General features: G+C 41.2%; 1 protein-coding gene across 3 annotated transcripts in view; it reads left to right on the plus strand.

The window, feature by feature from the left end:
• The window catches only part of EEFSEC (eukaryotic elongation factor, selenocysteine-tRNA specific), a 124,348-nt gene that overhangs the window by 70,309 nt on the left and 40,268 nt on the right, over window positions 1-13,771 (plus strand). For all 3 annotated transcript variants that reach the window (XM_071439667.1, XM_071439664.1, XM_071439666.1), the window contains exon 6: window positions 10,656-10,812. In XM_071439667.1, the coding sequence (XP_071295768.1) occupies window positions 10,656-10,812 (157 nt within the window). The remainder of the gene's footprint in view (window positions 1-10,655; window positions 10,813-13,771) is intronic.

Here is a 13,771-nt window from a genome sequence, read left to right on the forward strand (position 1 = left end):
AGAGAGGGGAGAACTTCAGTGGGAGGAAGTTTCTGTCTGGAGCATCTTTTGGGTGTGGTTATGTGGAGGCAGAGACTGTTGCCCTCTGGATGTTTTATTTTTGCAAACCCTTGGCCGCCTGACAAATGTGCTTTCAATAGGAAAAAGCTAGGCTGGCAACAAGTGGCTTGCACTGATAAAAAGGTAAAAGAGAGTGCTATTGTGAACACCAGTGCAGCTCTAAGGAGTGTGATGTGGGAATCTTGGTGGGAAAAGGGCAAATGAGTGAGAGGGAGGTTTTGTCCCTCCGATTTGGCATTCAGTGCTGGCAGTGGATGCAATGGAGCAGGTCAGCTGTTCCTGGAGTTAGAAACAAATGACAAAGCTAAGCAGCAGCTGTTGTCCTTGGTCTTGTGCTTCTAGAGACAGTGTTCAGCTCTTCACAGTTCTCTGGGCAAAGAGACGTGTATTAATCCTAACATCATCTCTGAAATACCTTCTTTGAATTTAACCTCTATGCAGCCTTGCAGGTTCATTCCAGACTGACTCATGAAGCACTTACTCAGTTCCTGGAATTAATCCTTTATATTTGTCACATTATTTGCTCTTTGGCTTCCATGAACGTACAGGTTGAGCGCAGAGAGTTTGAACTGAAAGGTGAACTGTAGGAGTGCATCATGCTTTCCTGCATGACTCAGATATTCTGCCTGTTTTGAAAATGTTTGCATGAGCAGGATTTATCTTAGGATGGTTGCCACAGGGTCCTATTGTCATGGGTACTCGTAAATCCAAAGCTCTGTGACAGAAACAAAAGGAGGAGGAAGAGTCTGTCTTGCAGTGTGAGCTGCACCTTCTGCACTTTCAGGCTTGTGTAGTGAAAAATATACATGTGCTGGCTGGAATGGTTTCCCATTTTAAGTGTAGAAGAATGCTTTCCTATCATGATGGGCTTGTCCTTTTTAAAGATACTTCATCAGTTAGAAGAATTAATTCCCTCTATTTCAGAGTTTTTAATGTATCTTTCTCATGATTTGCCTAGCTCTTTGGGCTTTACTTGGTGGTAACCATGGTGCGTGATGTCCTGGTTTTGTTCATCCCACTTTGTTCACAGGTTTTGTGGGTTGCTGGATAGTGAATTTTCTTGTTGTACTCATTCTCCTGGGGGCTGAGGCCATCATGTAGCCAGCATGTTTCATTTCTAGGGATGCCTGTTGCTTAATAACAACATGTTACTAATTGTTTGCATGTTGGTGTGGTCTAAGTGTCCCCAAGGAGAAACACATTGTTGCAAGAGCAAGAAGTGAAAGCGGGGTAAGTTATCAAGATCTTTATCAGCACATCTCTTCTGAAGCCTGAATGGAAGAGAGAAAGTTTACCTTTCAGCATCTTTTAAAAGTGTTGGGTTCTTTCCTCTTCTTCCAGCAGGATAGGAAGAGCTTTGTCAGAGCAAGTAGATTACCTGAGTAATCTACTCAGGTTGAAGGGAAGGTCTTTGTCACCATCACTTCACAGATCCTTCTGGCCTTTCAGAAGGAGGATAGGATATTGTGGAGATGAGTGCCAGTAAGCAACTACAGGAACTGTGAGGAAATGGTATTAAATTTGTTGATGACCAGGAATGACCCAGACTGTCCCTTGGGGAACTAGACATTTTCAAAAGCAGCAGCTTTGAAAATGGTGGGTTTTTAAAAACTATGAGCAATATTTGAGTGGAAATAGCGCCTTTAGTTACTGAGCACACACCAGGTTTGTAGTAGCTCAGCCACACACTTAACCACACTGCTGAAGGAGTGTGCAAAGGAGGAGAAATGGACTTGCCCATGAGTGAGTAGGAACATCTGATGTGATTCATTTAAGGGATGAGACCAGTTCTGTGGTGGATACCTTTGCTTGGGGAGGCAGTAGGTTACTGTAGGAGTACCAGAGTATTCCTGTCTGGAAAGATTCCTGGGTAGTGGATCATTTATAAACAACACTGGTACTTTTTTCACTTAATCCTTTGCAGATATGCATAATAGTAGAATTTGCTTCAGAGTTGTGCCTTTAGACTGTTTTCAAAGTATGTGTGACAGAAATACTGTCCCTTAAATTTTCTGTTGAGTGATTGCATGATGCTGCTATGAATGAGGATAATTAAAATTTACCACCTTGGATAGTTAGACTCTTCCATCTAACTTATTTCTAGGTAGAGGATGTTTCATTGTCTTACTAGGGCTAATATTGCATCTACAGTGACAGTGCAATGCCAGGGGCATAGCAAGTAAAACCCTGCATCAGCCAGGTGCTTTCTGGGTGACTGAGGTGGGGTTTGCAGACTGACAGAGGCACTCTGTGAGTAACAAGGCCACTCTGAAATCTGATGGAGTGCTGCCTGCACGTACAAGCAGTGACCTGGGCTGTCTGCAGAGCCCTCTGTGACTCCAGCTGGGAGAAGTGGTGGATGTCACTCCATCATCTACTGTAAACATGCAGACGCCACAATTACTATTTTTTCCTGCTTTGAAGTCTGAACGTGAGTTTGTTTGGTTCTGCTTGGCTGCTGATGGTATGCTAAATACAGTAATAATACAGAGATGAAGGCAATCAGGTGAATAAAAGTGCACAGCACATTCACTAGTTAAAATGCACTGTTAAATAGGAATAGAAAAGATGCATTTATTTATTGGCTCTTGTTTGGTTTTTCAGTAAAAGAGTTTGAGAAGCATAGTGGGGGAAGGGAGAAGAGAGGGCTTACTGCCCATTAAACAGAAATACCATTTCTGCTAAACATTGCTGAGAAAAGGATGGGGATATTTCCCAACTCAGCATATGGATTAACACAGTACAATAAATTTGTCATAAAAGTGTACCAGGTAAATTGCAGAATCTGCCTTCTTACCCATAGGAAAAAAAAGAAAGTTTTGTTCACTCACCAGCAAAAGAAGGGCTTACTCCACGTGACTGGGTAGTAGAATTTTGCAAGGTTTGAGTAACACCTATGGTTATTATTTACATTATTAAATTTAAAATGCAGACATGCTTTTGAGTCTTGCAAGTGTGTGGACAGCTGGTCTTGATTTTTCTGAGGTTGTGTAACAGTCACCTGTGGGGGAATCAGTTTGTCAGCAAGGCAACCAATACACCGTTTTATTTATTGGATACAAAAATAAATTAAGAATGTTGCTTAGGTTGCAAAACCAAGAACTTGAAAGTTAGGAAATACCAGATTTACAGTTGCTTATGCAACATTAATTCTGCTCCCTTGTGCCTCTACCCTGTGCACTTAATAAGGCAAGGTTCCTCTGAAATTTTTTTGGACGTGGTCACGTTAAGACTGTATCATGGAGCATATCAAAGAGGAACAGGGATAAGATTGTATGGACATCTGGCATTTCTTAACTTCTTAAGTGCCCAATTCTGCAACTTACTTTCATATAAAACCTAAGTTATTTAATTTCCTAGGTATTTTTAAAGGTGAAAGATGAAGTAAAATTAAACCTCCATATTGCTGAAGCATGGCCATCCCTTTACTGTGCACCTTCACTGGGGCTGCAGTTGTAAACATCCAGTGTAGCACAGGCTTGTGTGGCTTGGTAGCACAAACCTTGTCAGCCAAATGGCAGAAGGAAGCTGTTACCTGCTGGAGGAGGTGGCTCTGGGCAGCAGATCCACACTCTGGAGTTGGAGATGCTCAGGGGAGGGCACAGACTCAGGGCATTTGAATGCCTTGAGAGGGAAATGCAAGTCTGTCAGAGACAGTTCTCTCTTCTTCCTCAGCAGCAGTTGCTTCAGGCAGCTCTTTCCAGGCCTGTCCTGTCCTTGTTGCCTCCATGCACTGTGGATTCTGTAATCCTCTGCTCTTCATTCCCCCCTGCCCTCCTCAAGCTATTTGTGGGCAGTTTTCTTTAGAAATTTAACTTCCTGTGGCTGTGGATGACCTCCTGCTATGTGCCAGGTCTGTGCAATGTTCCAAATGAAACTTGCCATATCCCACTGATGTCTCTTTTTGGATGTTTAGGATTTAAGGACCTGAGATCACCACAGTTAAAAATACTTTAAAATAGTTAAGAAATTGCCTGTGTGTTTTTAAGTCGTGGAGGTACCACCAGCAATCCTCCTGGCTGCTCAGAACCTTCTCCAGGAAGAGGAGACATCTTCAGCTTGGCAGTCCTCTCTGTGTCATGCTTACAGAGCCAGGTCAGGACCTGTACATACCATATTGTCTACAGAACAGCTTGTGGTTTGCTTTTTATCCTTGGATAGTAAGGATCACAGGGTTTTTAATCTGTGTAGCAAGCCAGGGCTGGCTGCTCTGGAGATGGATGGTGTAGGATGTAGTAACAGTCTTGAGCCTCCACTTTCCCATATCTGTTAATGTTGCTTTTTCCACATAATGGGAATGCAGCATAGATTAATAAAAAATGAAATCATGACATGAACCAGTTTCTTCTCACTTGGTAAAACTAATGTTTTCATTCAGACCATGTCAGGAATTCAGTGCCTGTGTTTGTTTTGGGCTTCAACCCTGCTAAGCTTTAAACAGAGATGAAGGAAAATTGCACTATAAAGGTGCATAATGAATGAACAGTGCCCTGTTGAAACCCTGTATGTGCCTGGAGGATGCTGTTAGGGAGGTGTAGAGCTTTTAGAACCTAGAGCAGTCTGGTTGTGCACCTCTCACTCATTGTCCTGGTTCAGTACTTAGCACTCCTGGTTTTTTGCTGCCATGCAAGGTTTTACCAGGCTCTACTGGTGGCACAATGCTCAGCAAAGAGAAGGGCATTTTATGGCTGCTTGTTAAATGTTCCCAAACTCAATTGTCCCTTTACTCAGAAAGGGAGAGAAAAGAAAATGTTTTTTGGATATAAGAAGCATAGGCTGGTGAGAGATGAGACAAACATCTGAAAATCAAGTTAATGGATATGTGGAGACGTTAATGTGATGGCTTCCATTAAAAGAGCAGTAATGAGACGTGAAGCTGAAGGCTTCTAGTGCTGGAGGGAGTTGCAGAAATAAAAGTCTTTATGCTGCTGTAATTAAGCTCTTGAGGAAAAGCTGTGACTGACCAAATAATTCTTTCTTTGTACCAAGTTGTTCAGCTAGTTCTCGGTAACTTCTATAAGCTAGAAGTTTTTGTAGAGTCAGAAAAGCTGGAAACTTGGTCATTGGTGCAATCCTCTCAGTTCCTTTCTCCTTCACCCTTTTCGTGGCCTCATGTACCATCATTTTCCCGATGCATGAAACCTTGTCTTAAAAGAGAACAGGAATTTGCAGGCTCAAAAATATTCCCATTTCTGACACAGAAATGGAAAGTGCTTGAAACTGTTTTCTAGAAATAAATGAGCTGTCACTGATCATGATGAAGATGTCTCAAGTGTACTTTTTCTGACGTACAAAAAAGTAATAAAAATGCTTTGTATTTTCAGTATTAGTCACAGGTTCTTTTTGTTCTTGTTTTCTCTCCTGTTGTTTTTCTGCTTTAGTTCCAATGAACCTTTTATGAGTTTGCTCAGAATAATCCTTAGGCCTTTAAAAGAATTTCTTTTTAAATTCATGTAACTTTTTATTAAATCAGAAAAGGTTATTCCTTCTATTTCTCAGTATCTTTTCTGGTATTTAATATTCAGTGCTTTTACTTTGTCTTAAGCCTTTCCTTATTTCCCTCTCCTACTGGCACCACTTAGTTTCCTTGTGTGTTTCGGTTCTGATCCACTTTTTTTTTTCTTACAGATAGATTAAGAGATGAGAGTTATTTGATCTCAAAATATGTGTGATGGATTGTTTGAGAGGGCATTCAGATGACAGTAATTTCTGAATTATCCTAAAACAGAGGGTTGTTTAACAGGCTGGACAGTAGAACTTGCTATCCTGTTCAAAGGGGCATCCTGGAGTTGTTTTTCCTTGGAATTAATACTATGGTTTGCACTGAATTCCACCACATAACATGAACTGTGGTTCTGCAAACAGACTAAGGCAGGATAAGTACTGAAGAGATGAGGAGTGCAAGTTGGTTATTTTTTTTTTGCTAACTTCTTGGTTTCAGCACAAGGGTTTCAGCACAAGGGTTATGTGCCAGAGATGCACATACTTCACCTACAGTTATAAAGCACTGTTTACTTTTTTTTTGTGCAAACACAAAAGCCAAGTGGGAAGGGATATTTCATAAACTCAGTGCTATTGTGTCCTCTGGTCTAAGCCATAAAACAAGAGTAACAGAGACATTCCCTTTGAACTTGAAATCCTTTTCTAAGCTGCTGATCTAACCTAAGTGAGAGGGGGAGGCTATACCAGCCAGAAAATTTCTCTTCTGGGTATTTTTCCTGTCCTGCCCCTTTTCTTTTTTAAACGTCCTTAAGTGAGTTTGATACTGCACCTCTGCCCATAAATTTAAAAAAATATTATCGTAATGTAGGTCAGTGAACTGAAACGCCACTGTACACCATGGGGGATTAAAGTCAGAGAGGCAGCCCTCTCCCACTCCTACTAGGTCATATGACAATATAAACAAGAAATGCAAGGAGCCTTCAGCTTTTTCTTGCCCTAATCCTTTGTTTATGCAGCACTTAAACTGACTTTTGGGGTCGTCTCTGTCTGGCATTAAAGCCCTAAAGCTTTTTGAAGTTTCCCTGAAGTTAATAAAATTAGTCTGCCCTCATTGCTAGGCCCCTTGCTGCTGCTTCAGAGCAGACTGCGGATCCCTTACTGTCTTTGTGGCATTTGGCTTTGTAAGTTCATAATATTTTATACCAAAAGAAGGAGTGTTTGAGAGAAAAGCAGAAAGCTCTCCCGAAAGGCTGTTCAGCTAATAGGCAAAGTGATTGCCATTGTAGATGTTCTGAGAACTCAAAGGGGATTAACTTAAAATCCCACGATTGGAGGTAAATTGCTGGTAAAGTAATTGGAAGTGTTGAGTTTCAGTTAGAGAGAGCAACGTGCATTTCTTTCCCTTTTTACAAAGCAAAGCTAAACCAAGAAATATAATTTTTCTTTTTCTTTTATTATTTTCTAATGCAATCCTTAAGTTGAGAAAATGAGCTTTCCTTCATAGCAATTCTCTGCTACACTCATTTATTTTAATGCAAAGACTGATCCAGTTATCTTAGATCCTGTTAGGACGGGCACTCTCTAGTTATTTTGTCTTTGTCAGGGATAAATTGGTGATAGGCTCACAGAAGGGCATGGATGGCACAGGATGGGGTGTGTAGTATTTAGTGTGTGAGACAGATACTTCAGGTCATAGAGGTTTTATTCCAAACAGCCAGTCAGGCAAGTCACTGATCACTTACTATCTCAGCACCACTAAAGTGATTTTGTTTCTACTGGCCTGTAGAGATGCCCAAGGAATCATGGTGATACCTACAGAATGTATTCACTGGTTAAAGGAGGGATTTTTTTTTTTAAACAAGTTGAGTTAAGAACTGGCTGGATGGCCGAGCCCAGAGAGTGGTGGTGAACGGTGCTGCTTCCAGCTGGCAGCCAGTCACCAGTGGTGCCCCTCAGGGCTCTGTGCTGGGGCAGTTCTGTTCCATGTTTTCACTGATGACATAGATGAGGGGATCGAGCCTATCACTGGTAAATTTGCAGATGACACTAAGCTGGGAGCACATGTCCATCTATTGGAGGGTAGGAGGGCTCTGCAGGGAGACCTGGAATGGTTGGATGGATGGGCAGAGTCCAATAAGATGAAGTTTAATAAGTCCAAGTGCTGAGTCCTGCATTTTGGCCACAATAACCCCCTGCAATGCTCCAGGCTGGGGATGGTGTGGCTGGACAGTGCCCAGGCAGAAAAGAACCTGTGAGTACTGGTCAACATCTGACTGAGCATGAGCCAGCAGTGTGCCCTGCTGGCCAAGAAGGGCACCCTGGCCTGTGTCAGGAACAGTGTGGCCAGCAGGAGCAGGGAGGTCATTCTGCCCCTGTACCTTGCACTGGTGAGGCTGCACCTTGTTCTGGGTCCCTCATTGTGGGAAGGACCTTGAGACACTTGAGCAATCCAGAGGAGGGGGCAACAAGGCTGGTGAACGACTGAGGGAGCTGGGGGTGCTCAGCCTGGAGAAAAGGAGACTCAGATGTGACCTTATCACTCTCTACAACTCCCTGAAAGGTGGCTGTAGTCAGGTGGGGGTGGTCTCTTTCTCCAGGCAGCACTGACAGAACCAGAGGACACCGTCTTAAGCTGTGCCATGGGAAATACAGGTTGGATATTAGGAAAAGGTTTTTTACAGAAAGGGTGGTAAAGTACTGGAATGGTCTGCCCAGGGAGGTGGTGGAGTCACCATCCCTGGGATGTGTTTAAAAAAGGACTGGATGTGGCACTTGGTGCCATGGTTTAGTTGAGGTGTTGGGGCATGACTTGGACTCAATCTTAGAGGTCTGTTCCAACCTTGTGATTCTGTGGCCATTAGAGTGAAAAGAACAGTGCAGCTGGAGTCCTTGGTTACTCTCCTAAACTGAATGTACAAGAGCAAGACCCTAAAAAGCACCTTTTAATTCAAAGGTTTTGAGTGAATGTGGCATAACTAAATGCTGATAGAGTTTGTTTCTGTTCTAATACTCCAATAATGGTTATCATTGCTGGTTTACTCTAAGGTGCTTGATGCCTGTAACACTTGTTCACAAAAGTCACTGGAGTTTTTTCTGACAGCCTTGCTGGGGAGGCTCTAAACTGAGCCATGCTAGCCTAGTATGATTGCTCATCCTGTAATTCCATTTTTAATTAAGTTAAAGATAACTTTGAAGTGCTCTTGGAAAAATAAAAGATGTTTAGAAAGATGTTGGCCTTTTAAGTTGGCTTCCTGTGCCATTTGAGGGATAACTGCAAAAATAATAGATATATTAGAGATCCTCCCTGGAGCATTTTGTACCATCTGTATTTCAAACACAGGGGAAAGAAACACTACCCAGCAGTGGACAAGAGGGATGAACAGTTTTGAAATTCTTGTTTTAGGAATAAAAGATTTATAGGATGAAGTAACATTTTAATTTCTCCAGCCACTGTAACAGGAAAAAAAATTTAGATTTTGAGAATGTAAGTGCTTCTTCAGGTTGGAATTAACAGCTTCGTTTTCTTCTAGGCTAGGCAAAGAAAGGTGAGTGTGCCTGAAAGCTTATCTCCCCTCTCAACCTCCACCTATTATCAGGGGCTCTAGGAAAAGACATTTTTCAGTTTTGCGTTTAAGCCAGAACGTTGCTGAGCAGTGATACTGCCATCAATGGTTCACAAGCTATTTTGAAGCAGTGGGAGAGGACAGACACAACAAAAAACCCATAAATGTGACCTTTTGGGGAAAGATGAGGAGTTTGGGCAGTGAGTGTTGTTGAGGCATCTGAGTGTTCCTGCCTACAGCCTTGGCTGCACCCAGCCCAGAGCAGAGCTGCCTGTCCTGTTGTCATCTCCACGTGACAGAAGCAAGAAGGGCTGTGGATATTTCTCATCCTGCACCTGGTCTGGGACAGGGAGAGGTCCTGCCAGTGCTCTCTAATGCTGCACAGCCCTTTCAAGACTGTTTGTAGCTGAGCAAGCAAGTTCTGTTTAAAATAAAACAAAAATGAAATTTCTGCTGCTAGATTTACTACCATCCTGAGATTGGCATTAAAATGGAGGTATATATATGTAACAAAATAATAACAATCCTAGGGATTTGAGTCTGTATATGCATTATAGTTTATGGAGGATGCTTCAGAGAAGGACAGCTGCTTAATAAACCAGCAATATTTTGAGTCATCAATATTTTGAGTTCATTTAAACTGAGTAAAGGGGAGTGTTCAAAACTGATTGCAATTCTTTACTGTTCTAAGTCACTTTGGTCTTTGCAACCCTTAGGTGTAGCTAGAAATGGTTCCTGAGATGTGCAACTTTTACCACATAAAATAATCTTGGAAAGATTGAAGTAATATCCCCATATTTATTCTGATAAATAAATGTTCTTTCTGCATCTACAAGGTAGAGTAACTGCAGGCAGTGGGTGTACAAGGATATTCACACCTACAGGATTAGGCTCACTTGACTGCACCTTATACTTTGTAATGCCTAAGGGAGGGTTGTTTATCTTGCCTTACCCACCAACCTCACTGCCTCTTGTTCCTGATAGCTTAATTAACAATTCAACTTGGAATGGTTCTTCCCACTGGGTTACAAACCTTGAAATTAAAATTGGATACAGTGGTCATAAGGCTCTTGCTTTAACAAATCAATATGTATGTAAAGGTGAGTATTTAAAAGGCTCTATTTAGAAGCTATGTCATTTCTTTGGAAGTGTAGCTGTTGGAATGCAGGTCTGGAGCTAAGAGAAAGAATGTTTATGTAGGTGATAATGTGCTTAGCTGTAGAATAAATAATGGAATAAACTTTTTGTCAGCATAGGTACTTCAGTGACTTTCATGGAAAGGTTTCAAAGCAGAAAAAATATTTTAATTAACTAATCTTTACAGCATGTTCTGATGTAGGTTTTATTCTTCTTATATTTTCATAAGGGAGGTAGAAGCAGAAATGTACTAGCTTATAAAATCTTCTATGGTTTTAGACACAAATTGCCTGAAACTCAACAATTTAGATGACTCACCCAGAGTTTTGCTCATTTGGGGGTAAATGGTTTGTCAAAGGTGGAGTGGTAGAATTTGCCAAACTTAGCACATAACATGGATAATTTCTTGTCACTTTAGCTTCTGGAGTTATGACTCCCTATTTTTGTTTGCAGGTGATGGACGATTACAGTGTGATTGGTCGTTCATTGTTTAAAAAGGAAACAAACATCCAGATTTTTGTGGGTCTGAAAGTGAAACTGTCTACAGGAGAAGATGGAATAATAGATGGTGGTTTTGGACAAAGTGGTAAATTCAAAATCCGAATTCCAGGTAGGTGTTAGCAGTTAACTAATAACAATCTATGTCCAGTGTAGAGGAACTTTCCATATTGCAAGGTGAAGTGCTAGCAGTGATCTCCTGAAGTTTTGAAATCAGCTCACACCCAGTTGGAGCAGTGATCTGGTGGGGCCTGTACCTCTTCTAATTACATGATGGTGGCTGTGACTTACAGTGTGAGACTGAATGGCCTGAAGCCACATCCCCTGTGTCAACAAACTCAGGTCTCAAAATGCCTTCTTGCTAAGTGGCACTAACACAGAAATCATGCTGTGCCCAGAGAGGTTTGTGGTAATCTCTCCTCTCTTAATGTATGAATGATTTGCACCAGAGCCCTTCTGAACAAATAAAAGAAAGCAAACCTGCAATCACTTTTACCTGTGGCTGCTTATTAAATATAGTATATTGGATGCAAGTTCCTTAAATTGGCTCTGTTCTGCATGTTATTACCTAACTTGCCTTCAAGCAAAAACTGCTTGATAAATGGGATTTTGGACATCTTGAGAGTTTTTTTATTGCTCGTGTCTCCTGGTTTTATAATATTATATGTGACTGTATTTTTCATCCTTGGTGAATTACAGGAAGGATTTATGCCTCCTTAGGTTAGAGCATGGGAAATTATGGGTGCTAGAGTTTATAAGTGTCATTTATTGGGGTTTTTTTTCCTCCTTCTTTTAAGGCAGGAGAGTAGTTCTGAGCCTTTTCAAAAGGCAGTAATAGGTGTTGCATTTAACTCAGATTGCAGGATAAGATTTTTAAGGATACCAGGCAGTACTTTTGTATTTCTGTTTTGTCTTCAGCCCATTTGTCACTAGTTAATCCCCCACCCTCTTAGGGAGATGAGCAAGATTGCTTCTGTTGAACAAGTGGAGAAAAGAAATTACAGTATTCTATTGCAGCAAACAGTCAACATAGCCATTGATGTTCAGAGAAAGGTGAAGTTTCCTGATTCCTTGCAGAAGATGGACTATCTTTGCATTTAATTTAGTGTGATGCAACTGCTCTAATTTTGACCCTCTGAAAGTTTCCTTTCTTCTTCCTATTACAGGATAAGGATTTCTGACTATATAAAATGTCTCATGTGTTCTATCCTAGCTGTACTTCTAGTTTTGTAATCAAATGCTAGATTTTGCAAATAGGTCTGAGAGCCTAATTAGCAAGCACACTTCACATTTAAAGAAAAAGGTTGCAGCAGGCGTGTGTTTACTTTCAGTTTTCTGGCATAGAAAACATTGTAGGGATTCACTGAGGTACCTTTAGGTAGGTGATGAAAGGATGCATAGATGATCTTAGAGCTGAAAAGCTGAAAATCAAGATGGTGTCTTGCTTCAAAAGGTAGTTATGTAATGTTCTTAGTAACTTTTCTCTCCCAGAGGCAAAAATCTGATGAACAAAAAGAACAGGAGGAGGGCATTTACATTGCCATTTCTACTTTTTTGGATGGAAGAAATGGTTCTTCCTGGGACAGAGAGAAGCCTTATAAGGAGTCTCTGGCACCCTTTTGGATTTAAGCAGGAACTGTAATTGTGAACCAGCAGTTACATTAAGAAAATTGTATATAGATTTAGATAATGGCATTTTGCTCTGTCCATTAGGCTAGTGGGAAGAAATGATGCCTTTCACCAAGGTGTTCATTATCTAATCTTGGTTACACTCATCAGATGTTCAACAGCAGACCTTGGAACAGAGGAGCCATTATGGTTTATTCTTTCAATGAGAAGAATATGTGGCAGAATGCTAGAACTTAATACCCCTCTAAGGTAGGCAGAATAATACAACTTAGTTTCCTTTGCTTTAGTCTGGGTCAAACTTGGGTGCTCTTGTTGTCTGGAAAGAAAAGGCACTAAGTTAAATTAAGTCAGGTTGAGGGTATCAAGGAATGGAAAAGAAGCACAGAATTTGAAAGAGCGTAAAAACATGTCTCTTTAAGAGTTCCAGAGATTTGTGTGTAGGGGGAGGGCCATTGCTGTGATACTGCTTGAGTCAACTGCAGTTCACATTCCTTTGTTAGATCAGTGTTGCTTTTTTAATGTGTCTGCACCCTGTTTGTGAGTTGGTTTGGTTTTTTTTTTTTTAATTTAACTGGTCAGACTTCTCTCTCCCTTTCCCCTGCCTCATCCTTCATCCTTGTCTCCTCTCATACAGTCTCTTTCATATTTTTTTGGGTAGACCTTTTTTTAAATTTTTCTAAAGTTATTTTTCTGTGATTCCTTCAGAAACGTATCAGGGAGTGGGAGGGAAGGAAAGGAAATGTCCAGGTTGAAAACTGCCTCGTACTGCGTCAGCCTGGCAGTCATCAGCCCACTCATATTTAAAACCAGTCAAGCCCTAGAACTGAGTTAGCTTGTTGACCTGATGATAGCTGGTTCTAGAAACAAACCTCTCCATGGCAGTAAAATTCAAGATGTGTCAGAGATTTGTGTCCTGACTACTAAAGGTGATAATAGACCATGGTACATCTTAGGGTGCTGCATGGTCCCACTGGTACCAACAACACCTCTCACATGAGCAAGTGTTGGGCTCCCCAAGTGTTCTTCCATGCTCTCTTGGAAATGGCTTGTGTTTGCTGTGGGTCAGACTGGAAACTTTGTCTTATGTCATCTGTGGGCTGAAAGTTGGCAGACCTCAGCTGGGAATGGCAGAACGTGGATCTGTTTCTTACTCTGGCACTGCTTGTGTGCAGCAATAAGTCAGATACTTCTCTCTGCTCTTCTGCTTTGTGAAACAGGGATAACTACTATCCATTCTGGAAAAAACCCAAACTAATGAAGTTCCTGATTTAGATTTATTCCAGGCTTAGAGCATTAATATTTCTTGAAAAGACATCATTATCTCTCTTTAGAGTACAAAAAGCACATCTAGAGTACAGCATGCAATTGGAAGTTCCTTAGTTGCTGAAAGATGTCAGTACTTTGGAAAAAGTTCAGGGAAGAGCAGCAAGAATGCTGGAGGC

Source organism: Agelaius tricolor, unplaced genomic scaffold (assembly GCF_023055355.1).
Source record: "Agelaius tricolor isolate 1412-34295 unplaced genomic scaffold, bAgeTri1.0.p SCAF_14, whole genome shotgun sequence".
NCBI classification, from domain to species: Eukaryota; Metazoa; Chordata; class Aves; order Passeriformes; family Icteridae; genus Agelaius; species Agelaius tricolor.